Raw genomic sequence first — 15891 nt, 5'->3', positions numbered from 1 at the left:
GAGGATGTCGTCTATCTATCCAACCACCGCAGCCATGTGCTGCGGTGGTGGAGATACATTGACGACATCTTCCTCATATGGACAGGTTGTGTTGTTCAATTGTCCGAGTTCCATGCATTTTTGAATAGTGTGAACAAAGATTTACAGTTTACTCTGGTATACTCAGAAACTGAGATGCAGTTTCTGGATACCACAGTCAGATATAGCGAAGGGAAGTTACACACACAGTCGTTTACCAAACCCACAGACAAGAACACCCTCCTATGTTTTGACAGTGGACATCCACACAATATGGTTTGATATAACTGCTTCCACAAAATTCAGATTGAGGGGTGCGATATACCTGCTTCTAGCAAATATTGATTAAGGGGTTCTATATACCTTTTTACAAAAAGTACTAATTGAGGGGTGTGATATACCTGCTTCCACAAAATACTGATTAAGAGGATTGATATACCTGCTTCCACCAAATATTGATTGAGGCCTGCGATACACCTGCTTCCACAAAATACTGATTAAGGGGTTTGATATAACTGCTTTCACAAAATACTGATTGAGGGGTGCGATATACCTGCTTCCACTAAATATTTATTAAGGGGTTCTATATACCCGCTTCCACAAAGTACTGATTAAGGGTATTGATATACTTGCTTCCACCAAACATTGAGCGAGTCCTGCGATACACCTGCTTCCACAAAATACTTATTAATGGGTTTGATATACCTGCTTCCACAAAATAGTGATTGAGGGGTGCGATATACCTGCTTCCACAAAATACTGATTGAGGGGTTCGATATACCTGCTTCCCCAAAATACAGATTAAGGGGTTTGCTATACCTGCTTCCACCAAATATTGATTGAGGCCTGCGATACACCTGCTTTCACAAAAAATTGATTAAGGGGATTGATATACCTGTTTCCACCAAATACTGATTGAGGTCTGTGATATACCTGCTTCCATAAATACTGCTCTTCTCTAGGGACTTTGGCACAGGGTCATTTTGAAAATGTTAAGCAGAGGAAGAGGTATGCTGTTCCGCAGGGGTGGTAGGGGTCGGGCAGGTGCACCAGGCCGAAGCCTATGTGGGAAGTTGGAAAAGGTGCGTCCGATTACGTCAAAGGACGCACCAGAGTTTGTTGAGTGGCTCACTCAGCCTTCCACTCCTGCAACCTCCTTATCCTCTGTGTCTGCACCATCCTCACTTTCTGCTGTGTGCACCCCAAAAGACACTACCACCACCACCATAGCGCCTCCACTCGAGTCAGAGGAATTATTTTCCCATCCATTCCCAGACCTTACCGATGCGCAGCCATTCTTGGCATCTGATGAGGAAGAGGAGGTAGCAACTGCCGCCACCCAGCGGTCTAATGACAGTACCCAGATCAGCCCAAAGAGGGTGGTCCCCACTGTTGCTGCCTACCCCAAGGTCTCTAATTTCAGTGGTGGTGAATGTGACGATGATGACGTGTCGATGGATGTCACGTGGGTGGAAGAGGAGGGGATTTCTAAGGGAAACACGGAGCAGCAGATAGGGAGGAGAAGCAGTCAGAACTCGCAGTGCACAGGAGGCAAAAAGCAGACTGGAAATGTATCTGGAGCGAGCTATGCACCATGTATGGTCACATCTTGCGCTCCCAGGACGCCGGCACATGGCTCCGTAGTGTGGGCTTTTTTTAACGTGTCAGCTGCTGACAATAGTGTTGCCATCTGCAGCCTGTGCTGTCAACGCATAAGTCGCGGTAAGCCCAACACTCAGCTAGGGACAACCACCTTAATAAGGCACCTGGCCTCCCATCATCGAGCCCAGTGGGAGCAACACCGTCGGAACCCACAAATCCACACTCCCGGCACTCCACGTTCTGCCTCTTCTCCTTCTTCTCTCTCTTCCCATTTGTCCTCCACTCCACCTTCCACCGTGCCGTAGTTGCATTAATCTGGCAGAAGGCAGGCTTCCGTGGCCCAAATGTTTTGAGCGTAAAAAGTTGATGACGCCGGATAACCCTCTTGCCCAACGTCTGACCGCCGGCTTGTTTTAATGGCTAGCCTGCCAACTACTGCCATATAAACTGGTGGACTTGTGGCCATTGGCACACCACAATGAAAGGTCCCCGGAAGGAAATATTTCTACCAGAAGGGCATCCCAGAGCTATATGGCCACGTTCAGCAGCAAGTGAATATATCTCTGGCACACAGTGTCGGTGCCAAGATACATCTGACTGCAGACACTTTTACTGCCCAGTGGGTGAACCTTCTGACGGCCGTCAAGCATGTAACCCGTGGCACCCGTGTGGATTTGGTGTTACCCCCACGCAGTGCAATCAGGCCTGCCTCTTCTTCTCCTCCTCCTACTCTATCCTCCGTCTCCTCCTTGGCTGACTCCTCCTTTTCCACTGCTACTGCCTCTTCCGCTTCCCCCCCCGAGCTCCCTAAAACCTATTTGATGTGCCAAGTGAGACATTGCCATGATGTGCTGCGGCTATTGTGCCTGGAAGACAAGAGCCACACCGGTCTTGCTCGGCTTTCAGCTCTGCGGTTACAGGCCGATCAGTTCGTAAAATGGTGTGCGACAACGGTGCCAATCTGCTTAGCATGCTGAAACAGGGCAAAATGACACACATGCCATGTATTGCACACGTCCTGAACTTAGTCCTGCAGCTATTTGTTTCCAAATTCCCCGGGGTCCAGGACGTCTTGTGGCAGGCCAGGAAAATCTCTGGCCATTTTAGAAGATCTTACAACGCCATGGCTCAGTGGCGACACTACCTGCCCGTCAGACGTCTGATTTGTGACAGCCCAACATGCTGGAACTCCACCTTGTATATGCTTGATAGGCTGCTCCAGCAGCAACGGGCAGTTAACGACTACCTGTACAAATTCTGCAGCAGGACAGGTTCTGGGGTGCTTGGTTTCTTTTCACCGCGCCACTCCATCTGAGACAAGTCAGCAGGAGTCTGAAGAGGAGTCAGAGGAGGATGGTGGTTGGGGGAAGGAGGAGTAATAAGAGCAGAGTTTGAGGGGGACTTAAAACTTTTCGGGGATCCCTGGTGTTGTCCGTGTCTGGGGGGAGGAGACCGAGGACAACATTCTCCTAGGCAATGAGTAGGAGCCAGGGCGCTCCACCGCATCCAATTTAGTGCAAATGGGGGTGTTCATGCCACAGTGTTTGAAGAGAGACCCCGTATAAAAAGCATACAGGGCAAGAACCAGTACTGGGTGGCAATGTACTTAGACCCCCGGTACAAATACAAAATGGCGGACATGTTACCAGCATCACAGAGGGCTGGCAGAATGCAGCATTTCCAGGCCTTGCTGTGAAAGATGCTGCATTCTTCTGTTGTGGGCGCTAGCAGAGGAATTTCCATCCACAGCGAAACAGGTGTGAGTACCAATCCTACTGCGCTGCAAGAAGAGGGTGGTTTGAAGATGTGTTGGTCACTTCGGATATGAGATCATTCTTGCAGACAACCCATTGAAATCCGCCCTGCGTATCCAGCCTCAGGGAATGCCTAGACCGAAAGGGGTCCGACTACATCAGGTTAATGGCCGATGTGGACGCTCTGAGAAGCGAGGAACCCCTGGACTACTGGGTGTGCAGGCTTGACCTGTGGTTAGAGCTGGCACAATTTGCCATGGAACTCTTGGCTTTCCCTTCGTCGAGTGACCTGTCCGAAAGGACGTTCAGCGCAGCAGGGGGGATCATGACCGACAAGCGCACTCTCCTAGCTCTTGACAGGGTGGACTACCTCACATTTCTTAAAATGAATGAGGCATGGATCTCGGAGGAATTCAACACCTGTGACGACCACGTGTAATTGAATTTCCTCCTGCCAGCCCACACATATCCGCCACAACCCAGAACAAAGAATGGTCCTTGTCTTATGAATATACAGCGGCATAAAAGGCCTTTTCTGTCAGGTGAATGCCTAATTTTTGGGGCCTGTACTGGCCTACACTAAAAATTTTATCCAGTGACCGCCTAATGTACCTCCAGCCACATAATCAATTCACAAATTGTTTTCTGTCAGGATAATGTCAAATTTTTGGGGCATGTATTGGTCTACAGTAAAATGTTTATCCAGTGACCGACTATTGTACCTCCAGCCACATAATCACTTGTTCTTTTCTGTCAGGTGAATGCCTAATTTTTGGGGCCTGTACTCAAGTGGCCTACAGTAAAATTGTTATCCTGTGACCTTCTAATGTACCTCTAGCCACATAATCACAAGTTTTTTCCTGTCAGGTGAATGCCTAATGTTTGGGGCCTGTACTCCAGTGGCCTACAGTAACATTTTTATCCAGTGACTGCCTAATGTACCTCAAGCTACATAATCACAAGTTCTTTTCTGCCAAGTGAATGCCTAATTTTTGGGGCCTGTACTTCCGTGGGCCAAAATAATTTTTTTCTAGGCTCCAGCAGGGCACACTTTTGAGAATTTCCCTTTAAGAGGCATACAAATGGCCCCTGATTAAAATACATATTTTTTGTGGGAATTTTCGCCATTGATCCCTCTCTGGTATGTCACTGTCCATGTTGTGGGACTATTTGTGCACTTCTAGTAAGTATCTGGTGGCTGCAAATATGACCTGAAGTTTTTTCAGGTTCGCCTGCCATTAAAGTGAATGGGGCCTGCCGCGAACGAGTGGTTTGCAAACATTTGATCGCGAACGCTCGTTCTCTAAACGTCCCGGTCGATGTTCGTCCATCACTAGCACCTGCGCACTGGGATGTACTGACTGACCCCCAATTTTCTTTGCAGTTTGTATTGGATGTATGGCTTTGTTGGTCGTGCACTTCTGATTAACCTGTCTGCCCCATAGGCTGATTTTAATTAGAGCAGCTATAAAGCTGTAGCCTGCTCTCCCCGTATGCATTGAAGGCCATTTAGCACCAGGAGAGGTGGAATACAGAGTGGGCTCAGCATGCTAGTGGAACCTACATTCCCTGAATAAAATGGAGGCCAGTGAGGCACATTATAGTGTGGGTTTGGCATGCATGTGGAGCCTGCATTCCCTGAACATAATGGAGGCCATTGTGGCAACATGAGAGGTATAATATAATGTGGGTTCCGCATGCATGTGGAACTTGTATTGCTTGAATGTAATGGAGGCCAGTGTGGCACCAGTAAATTGTAGCATTTAGTATTAGGTTCCTGTCTTAATGAGATCACCTTTACACCAGCAGACGGGCACAAATAATTTTGTACAAAATGTATTTGCCAAGAATATAACATTTATAACGCAGCATTAGCATTTTACATTTTCTATAATGAGTATGGCACGATAGTATTTACTTTGTTAGGGTAATTCCACACTAGCGTTTTTCTTTTCTGGTGTTCAGTTCCGTCACAGGAGCTCAATACCGGAAAAAAACTGATCAGCATCCTGAATGGAGAGAAATCCGTTCAGTATGCATCAGGATGCATCAGTTTAGTTCCTCTCACGTATTTTGGCAGGAGAAAATACCGCAGCATGCTGCAGTTTTCTCTCTTGACAAAAATCCTGAAAACTTGCTGGAAAGCCGGATCCGGCATTAATTTCCATTGAAATGTATTAGTGCTGGCATTAAGTGTTCCAGCAAAACGAATCCGGCATGCCTCTAAAAATGCAAAAAATAAATAAATACTGAATTTGTTTTTCTGGATGACACCGGAGAGACGGATCCGTTATTTCAATGCATTTGTCAGACAGATTCGCATCTGGATCCTCCTGACAAATGCCATCCGTTTGCGTCAGGATTGTTGGAATCCTCTGCCGCAAGGATTGTACCCTTATTTTTGAAAGTACCCTTATTTCTAAAAAGAATTAACCCTTGACTAACTTTTAATCATTGAGCAGGTTTCAAGTTCAATTAACCCCTGCAAGTGCTCTGGGGAGGCTAACTAATCTTATTAAATATACTGACGCATTTCATGTGTTTATTACAGTTATGTCAGATTAAGAAAGATGATACCAAATGCATATTATATATAGTGGTTTAAGGAGGGTATAATACCCCATTGCATGTTGATAACCTCTCATATGGGGATACATATACCCAATGGTGTGGATTTAGCAACTAAGGAATTGGCTTATATATGCTGAATACTTCTATGTAGGTGGATATATGCAGATGTTGGTGTGAACGGCGTGGATGTCAGCCACCTTATTGGTTCCAGTGACCTGTGTATGCTATCCACACTTTACACACCGCACTGTATGGTAACCAGTCAAGATTTTATATATATATATATATATATATATATATAATATTTTTATATGTACAATTTCATTTTTTTTGTATTTTTATTTTTCTTCTGGATTTTTGGTTTTGCTATAATAAGGTGCTAATAAATACTAACCTTTTACATAGATATCTCTGGGTGGTCTCAGATGGTGAGTGCCTGTCGTTTCTGTATATTGACTTTATTATTTGTGTTTGCAGAGTGCTGTTGCATTGTTTGTTTTTGTGTTTTCAGCCATGGCGACGTGCAGCTGCGCACTGGGATGTTCTGACTGACCCCCAATTTTATTTTCTTTGCAAAAGTCCATGTTCCCTCTCCCCCTGCAGTTATCTACAGGGCATCTATACCTCTTCTCTTCTCCCTGCAACCTGTCAGCACATCACCCACTGCCCCCCTCTTCCACGCTGGCTAAATTTGGTATATTTCAGACTGCATAGTAGTTAGAGATACTAGATACGAGTCTTGTTTAAAATCTTTTATTACCTGTAGATTTCCTTCTTGACCTGGTTTCTAAAGGTTCTATCTCTGCCTGTCTGGCAGCTAGAACTGCTTAGATTTCCAGTATTAAAACAAGACCAAGATCATAGCTCTCAGTCAATTCTAGCCTAAGAAAGACCCCTCAGAAATAGCTCTTCTCTGCAGCCACACATTGCCTAAACAGGGTTCAAAACAGTATTTTTTTCCCTGTTGTATGTGTACTGTATGTATGCGTGTATGTATCTGTGTATGAGGGGGAGGTGTTAAGCTAACATTTAATGTTGGTACATATAATGTTGGCTGTGTAAGATCCCTTTCACACGAGCGAGTTTTCCGAGCGGGTGCAATGCGTGACGTGAACGCATAGCACCCGCACTGAATCCTGACCCATTCATTTCAATGGGTCTGTGTACATGAGCGTTGTTTTTCACGCATCAGTTCTGCGTTGCGTGAAAATCGCAGCATGTTCTATATTCTGCGTTTTTCACGCAGCCTTGGCCCCATAGAAGTGAATGGGGCTGCGTGAAAAACGCATTGCATCCGCAAGCAAGTGCAGGTGCGATTCCTTTTTTCACTGATGGTTGCTAAGAGATGTTGTTTTGTAAACATCCCGTTTTTTATCACGCGCGTGAAAAACGCATCAAAACGCATTGCACCCGCGTGGAAAAAAAATGAACAACTAAACGCAATCGCAGACAAAACTGACTGAACTTGCTTGCAAAATAGTGCGAGTTTCACTGAACGCACTCTGAACGCGTCCGGCCCTATACCCTCACAGGGAATTACATTATCTCTGTTGATATCCAGTGCCACTGAAATTATGTATTCACCCTAAACCACTCCAGACCACTGGGAATAATTATTAGTAATACGATCATGAACCCCTAACACACCTTATGTTTATGTGTTGTAGTACATATATAACACGGGCAAAGTGAGATTATTATGGATGGCGGCATTTTCAGTTTTTGCCATGTTGCCACTAACAAGGGGGAAAAGAAAGGAAAGAGAGAGAGAGATTTGCATACCTTGATGAAAGTTTTCCACTTGCTTTACTTCAAGATCCTGAGTTAGTTCTACAAAAAAACATATAAAAGATATTAGTTCAGTTAGCAACAAGCATAAAAACGTTTTCTATTTTTCTTAATATGATCTCCACCGGCATCCGTTGAGCCACAATTATTACGAGCGCACGCCTTTTAACAATTGTTGCTCGTCTGTTTCGACCCATGAGCCTAAATGGAGATCAACACCAGCAAGGGAGCGCAGCCGATGCAGATTTCTGCTATAATCTATGCCGGTTTCCTGACATAGATCATAGAAAATGTGACAGGCTGCCTAAGTTGGCCCCATACTTCTGAGTACTTTGAAAAGTGGGGAGTATTAAGTGAAACCCCCAAAAGTTTGCGCAAATACGACGTGCGCCAAACCATGCAACTTTTTGGCCGCAGTTTTCTGGTGCAGAGGGCATAATTTGTAACTATCATGCACACAGTACAGATGGCACAGTGCAAATAACTAATGTGTCACCAAAATTTGTATCTGCCAGTTAAAATCAGATAGCAGCCCATCTTTTTTTATAATCAGTTTTTATTTTCTGATTGCAGATTTATTACTTCTATATGCAGAACATGATTATGGGGGCGGCCATCTAGCCTGAGCTGTTCTTAAAGGGAATCTGTCACCTGCTTTTAGCATTTTAAGCTGGCACCATCGCTATGTTGACTAAAGTACCTGATTTCCAGCAGTCTTCTTTGTACTTATTTTCGTTTGGTAGTTTTGATATAAAAGCGATTTTTATGTTATGCTAATTAGGTTCACTCTCCGGTGCCCAGTGACGCCCCCCTGCAGTGCCCAAGACAGCCTCCTGATCATCAAAACACCTCCCACAGCCCGGCAAACGGTTCCGCCCCCTCCCCACGTCATAATCTACCTTATAGATATGCCCCGGCCTTCTTCCTGTCTGCGGCCAGAAAACTTGCGCTGGCACAGTACCGCCTGCGGTCTGCGCGATCATCAACCTCCTGAGGGCAACAGCCTCAAAAGTCTCACTGAGCATGCGCCGAGCCCAGTGATGTGACCTGAGCGCTGTTGCCCTCAGGACGTTGATGATCGCGCAGGCCGTAGGCGGTACTGCGCCTGCGCGAGTTGTCTGGCCGCAGACAGGAAGGAGGACGGGGCATTTCTATAAGGTAGATTATGACGTGGGGAGGGGGCGGAACCGTTTGCCGGGCTGTGGGAGGTGTTTTGATGATCAGGAGGCTGTCTTGGGCACTGCAGGGGGGCGTCACTGGGCACCGGAGAGTGAAAAAAACACCCCTCTGGGCACCTTGGACTCTAATTAGCATAACATAAAAATCGCTTTTATATCAAAACTACCAAACGAAAATAAGTAAAAAGAAGACTGCTGGAAATAAGGTACTTAGTCAACATAGCGATGGTGCCAGCTTAAAATGCTAAAAGCAGGTGACAGATTCCCTTTAACAGCATTTAGAAAGCGTTAAGAAAATTGTGGCAGCCCCATGGTCAGGTGAGGACCTCATTGACTTCTATGGGAGAGTTTTCAAGGCATGCTCTGTGTCCTGTGCAGAGGTCATTGTACAAGGAAAGACTAGATAAGTTCTGACAATCGCCTATTGTGAATGGTGGATCCTGTCTTATCTATACACAGGAGTGAATTCATTACAGAGTTAATATCATTACAGTCAGGAATAAAATGAGTTAACTGTAGTAAAGTGATCTGTATAAACAAAGAAGTGGCGCCAATTATTAGACATGGTGGCCAGTGCAAAAACTGCAGGATTTTTGGATTTTAGTTTAAATCTAAAAAGTGACATGGAAAATTAAAAATAACATCATCAAAAATAACGATATCTCAGGATAGGTTAACGGTATGTGATCAGTAGTGTTGGGCGTGAATATTTAAATCGGGAATTTTAATTGCAAATATCGGCACTTCAAGAATTCGCGAAGATTTGGAATATAGTGCTATATATTCGTATTCGTGAATATTCTAGATTTTTTTTCATTAGTAACCTCCCTTCTTGCTTGTTGGCCAATGAGAAGGCTGCAATGTCTTTCTCTGAGCTTAGCAACATCCCTAGCAACCAATAGGAAAGTTGCCTACCCCTTACTATATAAGAACCTCCCCAGCAGCCCTTGTACGCAGTATTTTGCAGAGAGAGAGAGCAGTGTTATTGCTGTGCTCTCTGCTTTGGTGTGTCAAACTCATTACATTAGTTAGTTAGTTAGCTTATATATATAATACAGATAGTTAGTGGGAGATAGTCAGTGTAGGTTAGATTGATCTATGGTGTAGCTGGTAGGTTCCAGTGCAGGGTGTTAGGTAGTGTGATAAGTTCTGCTGTCCATACATACATGCTACAGACATAGTGATGTCAGTAATATGTAGTCAGACCTGCTAAAATCTGACGTTGCACGTATTGTGCAAAAATATGCGCATCATTAATTGCGGATTTGCGCAATCGCGAATATATTGGAGCACTCTACCTGCCTATAAAGCTATTGTAATGTTCTGCCGTGCCAACCATTTTCTCCAGTCTCAGGAAACTTCTAGCAGCTTGAAAAATGTAGCAACAGTGACCCACGCCTGTATTGCGCACGCAATACGCGCATATTACATTGCCGATTTTCGCAATCAAGAAAATAATTGCAAGTTCTCGAATATATGACAAATATTCGCCCAAATATTTGCGAAAAATCGTGAATTCGAATATTGCCCCTGCCGATCATCACTAGTGATCAGTGGGTGTCCAACTCCCAGCCTCCTCACAGCATGCCAAGCACAGCACCATCCATTCTATAACTGCTATGCTTGGTATTGCACCCCAGGCTCATTCTCTTGAATGGGACTGAGCTGCAACTAGGCCATGTGACCGATGAATGTGATGTCACTGACCTTGGAAGAGGCCGGGGAGCTCAAACTGCTGATTGCCGGGTGTGCCAAGAGTCAGACCCCTACTGTTCACATATTGGAGTTATTCTATGAACGTAAATGCATTTTCCAGGCTTCTGATATTGATGATCATTAATATCCAATTGATGAAAGTCTGACACCCAATGGAACAGAAAGTACAGCTCAACAGTTCAACATTATTATTATTGTTATAAGGCACTGACGCATACTAGCGCAGTGAGGTCAGAGGCCAGACGAAGCGCAAATCCGTGCGAAACGGCCGTCGCCGCTATTCTGTCCGTGCACATGCAGACTTGCTCCTGCCTATCGCTTTTATATGAAGAATAAAGAATAAAGGATTTGACTACAGCAGTGGTGAGTGCCGTCCTTCTTTTTACTTTTCTTCTCCATGTCATACATATTATGGGACTAACATTATAGGTAAGAGCATCACGTTCACTGGCTGTATATGTCGACAGAGTCGCCTTGGATCCCGTGCACTCCCACGCCATACACAGCAGTGCCGCCCTGCTTTTTTCTTTCTTGTTGATACATGAACTTTGGACTTATCCATCGGGCGGAGCGTGCTATTTTGTGTTTTGGTTCATCTTGTGGGATTTTTTAGTGCAAATATGGCTACCGAGGAAGGCGCACCCTGTCTGAATTCAGGCAGAGAAGAAGCAAGTGCATTCTGTGACTGTAACCATCAAGACACGTTGCAGTCTATGAGTATAAAAACTCTGGAATACAAAGTTGCATCTTTGGCAGACAAGGAGGTTCGCCTCTTTTGGACTATCAACTCACTCAAGGCCTATGAAGAGAGTCATAGAGTCCCTAGAGGGCTCAGAATCTACAAAGAGTTAATGCAGTATGAGGAAGACGCCGCATTTGCCAAGGAATGGAAAGAGTTACACGCTGGCTTTTCTATGCAAACTGAATTGTATTGTGAATAGGAATTTTTTAAAACATAACATTTACTAGATCATTTAAAATAAATGCCACTTGGTGAGAAACATAAAGGACAAACACCTCCGCTGTAGCATAAACAAATAAAGGGTGGATCTTACCCCGTTTGATGAATTCCACAGCCTGTGGAGGACGGTTCAGGTAGTGGGTGGACCACCGGAACCTGTGTGATCAAGGTGCTGATGTCTATAGGCAATATAACACTCCTATATAGCCCTGGTATGTCTTTCCTACCTACATATAGGTGGGGGGGCTACTTGAGCAGCTGCCTAGCACACATGGAGCACCCGCCCCGACAGGGGCGACCCCATACCGATCCTGTCCCTCAGTATGGGCCTTGTGCTATTTTTCCCTAATACAAAACCCTACATGCCATGTTTCGGTCCTAGACTCCAGACCTCCTCAGGGGTTTCATAGACGTATTCAGGGGTAACTAGAAATAAATTAACAAACACACACTAAGTATAAGTCACATATAAAACTGAGTTGCCAATGTTCATAAATTGGGTTCACACTCAGATTACTTACTGAAAGAAGATCGTTTGTAGCCTCCTACTTTCAATCCGGATCTATGGTGTATAGTATCCGAGCCTTGACATGAGAGGTGTCCCAAGCAAGTGTCTCACCTCAAATAGTGGCGATTTGGGTGAGCAATTTGTGGTTGTTGCTCACCTCCTTATATTACCCCCCTTCCTAGTGGGTGTACACCCCCCTGTAAATCCGACTCACCTGTCCATAGCGATCACAACCTGTGTGATTGCCTGTGGAACGCACGCCGCTCGCGTGCGTTCCACCGGACCGGAAGTTGTCATCACATGGTACTGGCGAAACCGGAAGTGAGGTAAGGACCTGCTTCCAAGCGTCGCCGGTTGCATGGCAACACCTGAAACACGGCCCTGAATGCCGCAAATGATGACTTGCAAGCGATTCTCATCTCTGCTGGATCGCAGTATGGATACTGGCTGGCAGGACATTTAAACACATACCCCGGCTCCACTGCAATTATAGCAGCAGGCCAAAGAGGAAATACTATTCTGCTAATGGTAGCAGTATTTTGTTTGGGTGACATCTACCTGTTCATTAACCCCAAAATGCCCAACGCGCTCAAATTCTAAAGCACGTGCGCACATGGGTGAGAATGAACAACCAGATATCACCACATTAGATACAACCCTCATTCTTGCGCATAATCTGTGAGTATGTTGCACCATATGTATGTATTGCACATATTCACAAAAAGCAGCTATAGTGTTGTTGCTCGTTTAAACCCGCAGGATGGACAGTCTTTAGGTAGAAAATCCATTTTGCTTCGCATTGGAGAATTCTCCTATCGAAGTCCCCTCGTCTGATGCCCGGTTTAATTTTTTCAATACCGATGAAGGAGAGACATTCAATTCTTCCATCATGTTTGGTATTCACGTGTCTCGCCACGGGTGTATCTCTGGCATTTTTTATGTCGCCGACATGTTCTCCTATTCTCCTCCTAAACTCTCTGATTGTCTTTCCGACGTACTCTTTCCCACAAATGCAAGTGATTTTATAAATTATTCCCCTGCTTTTGCAGTTAATAAAATCACCTACATTGTATATTTTTCCGGTGTTATTGCTCTTAAAGATTTTCGTCTTGGTCACAAGGGGGCACGCCACGCACCCTCCGCATTTGTGATTACCACTGATCCCTCTCTCAAGCCAAGTTTTTCCGGGGGCTGCTGGTGTATAGTGGCTATGTACCACAAGGTCACGGATACTTCTGCCGCGCCTGTAGGTAATGCTGGGGTGCTCCCTTGTGACCTTGCAGATATCACGGTCCATTCGCAGTACGTGCCAATGTCTCGAGATAATGTCTCTAACTGCAGATGACCAGCCATTATATGTGCTAATGAGACGGATCTCTCTGTCTTCCTTACTTCCTTCAAAATCTTTAAGAGCAATAACACCGGAAAAATATACAATGTAGGTGATTTTATTAACTGCAAAAGCAGGGGAATAATTTATAAAATCACTTGCATTTGTGGGAAAGAGTACGTCGGAAAGACAATCAGAGAGTTTAGGAGGAGAATAGGAGAACATGTCGGCGACATAAAAAATGCCAGAGATACACCCGTGGCGAGACACGTGAATACCAAACATGATGGAAGAATTGAATGTCTCTCCTTCATCGGTATTGAAAAAATTAAACCGGGCATCAGACGAGGGGACTTCGATAGGAGAATTCTCCAATGCGAAGCAAAATGGATTTTCTACCTAAAGACTGTCCATCCTGCGGGTTTAAACGAGCAACAACACTATAGCTGCTTTTTGTGAATATGTGCAATACATACATATGGTGCAACATACTCACAGATTATGCGCAAGAATGAGGGTTGTATCTAATGTGGTGATATCTGGTTGTTCATTCTCACCCATGTGCGCACGTGCTTTAGAATTTGAGCGCGTTGGGCATTTTGGGGTTAATGAACAGGTAGATGTCACCCAAACAAAATACTGCTACCATTAGCAGAATAGTATTTCCTCTTTGGCCTGCTGCTATAATTGCAGTGGAGCCGGGGTATGTGTTTAAATGTCCTGCCAGCCAGTATCCATACTGCGATCCAGCAGAGATGAGAATCGCTTGCAAGTCATCATTTGCGGCATTCAGGGCCGTGTTTCAGGTGTTGCCATGCAACCGGCGACGCTTGGAAGCAGGTCCTTACCTCACTTCCGGTTTCGCCAGTACCATGTGATGACAACTTCCGGTCCGGTGGAACGCACGCGAGCGGCGTGCGTTCCACAGGCAATCACACAGGTTGTGATCGCTATGGACAGGTGAGTCGGATTTACAGGGGGGTGTACACCCACTAGGAAGGGGGGTAATATAAGGAGGTGAGCAACAACCACAAATTGCTCACCCAAATCGCCACTATTTGAGGTGAGACACTTGCTTGGGACACCTCTCATGTCAAGGCTCGGATACTATACACCATAGATCCGGATTGAAAGTAGGAGGCTACAAACGATCTTCTTTCAGTAAGTAATCTGAGTGTGAACCCAATTTATGAACATTGGCAACTCAGTTTTATATGTGACTTATACTTAGTGTGTGTTTGTTAATTTATTTCTAGTTACCCCTGAATACGTCTATGAAACCCCTGAGGAGGTCTGGAGTCTAGGACCGAAACATGGCATGTAGGGTTTTGTATTAGGGAAAAATAGCACAAGGCCCATACTGAGGGACAGGATCGGTATGGGGTCGCCCCTGTCGGGGCGGGTGCTCCATGTGTGCTAGGCAGCTGCTCAAGTAGCCCCCCCACCTATATGTAGGTAGGAAAGACATACCAGGGCTATATAGGAGTGTTATATTGCCTATAGACATCAGCACCTTGATCACACAGGTTCCGGTGGTCCACCCACTACCTGAACCGTCCTCCACAGGCTGTGGAATTCATCAAATGGGGTAAGATCCACCCTTTATTTGTTTATGCTACAGCGGAGGTGTTTGTCCTTTATGTTTCTCACCAAGTGGCATTTATTTTAAATGATCTAGTAAATGTTATGTTTTAAAAATTCCTATTCACAATACAATTCAGTTATATTTGGGTGTGAACATATACCGCAAACGCATCTTCACAGTGTGTTGGTATAATAATACCGTCTTTTCTATGCAAATCCTTCAGCTGATTCTCAAGAGACATGAGACGGAGTATACAGCTGTGAGTGAAGAGCTGCAAAAAGCCAAGGATGAGTTAAAAGCAAGGCTAACAGAAGCGCAGTTCTCGAACTTCGATAAGAGACTGAATAATACATTTATCCTCATACAAGCAGGGATAAAGGAAAGGAAAAAAGATAAATTCCTTAGAGACAAGTGCGATTACGACAATGGAAATATTTTTGAGTGGAATAAACGTAAACAAAATAAAACACGTCCTCAACGTAAGACCAGAAATGATTATTGGACCACAGATTCTTATTCCAGGGTTTCGGAAGGAAGTTATGACAATGACACCACCATACAAGACCCTTTAGAAGGTATACAAGAAGAGGGAGGAAGAAAAGAAGAAACCAAATACATAAGGAAATCCACCCGCAGAAGGAGACAAGTCACTTGGACACAATAAACTCCTTTGTGTTTCAGGACTTAGTCACCCCCTCACCCGATGCAGTCATCAATCTCACAGATTTTGAGCTTTCGCCAGACTGTATCTCAGTCCTTAATAAAGGGCTGGGATACAGTCTGGTTGAACAGTTCAATCCGGTTGATTTTGAAATAGACCTGTACAAGACTATTTGCAAAATTCACCTGCACAAAATGTATAAAGATGCACTTTCACACC

General features: G+C 44.8%; 1 protein-coding gene across 1 annotated transcript in view; it reads right to left on the bottom strand.

The window, feature by feature from the left end:
• Positions 1-15891, bottom strand: part of CCDC92B (coiled-coil domain containing 92B) — a 117765-nt gene that overhangs the window by 25049 nt on the left and 76825 nt on the right. Inside the window, exon 2 of the mRNA XM_044287962.1 lies at positions 7728-7775. Coding sequence (XP_044143897.1) covers positions 7728-7775 — 48 coding nt within the window. The remainder of the gene's footprint in view (positions 1-7727; positions 7776-15891) is intronic.

This window comes from Bufo gargarizans, chromosome 3 (assembly GCF_014858855.1).
Source record: "Bufo gargarizans isolate SCDJY-AF-19 chromosome 3, ASM1485885v1, whole genome shotgun sequence".
In the NCBI taxonomy this organism is placed as follows: domain Eukaryota; kingdom Metazoa; phylum Chordata; class Amphibia; order Anura; family Bufonidae; genus Bufo; species Bufo gargarizans.
The sequence above is the reverse complement of the archived record's forward strand: the minus strand, read 5'-3'. Positions and strand labels throughout refer to the sequence as shown.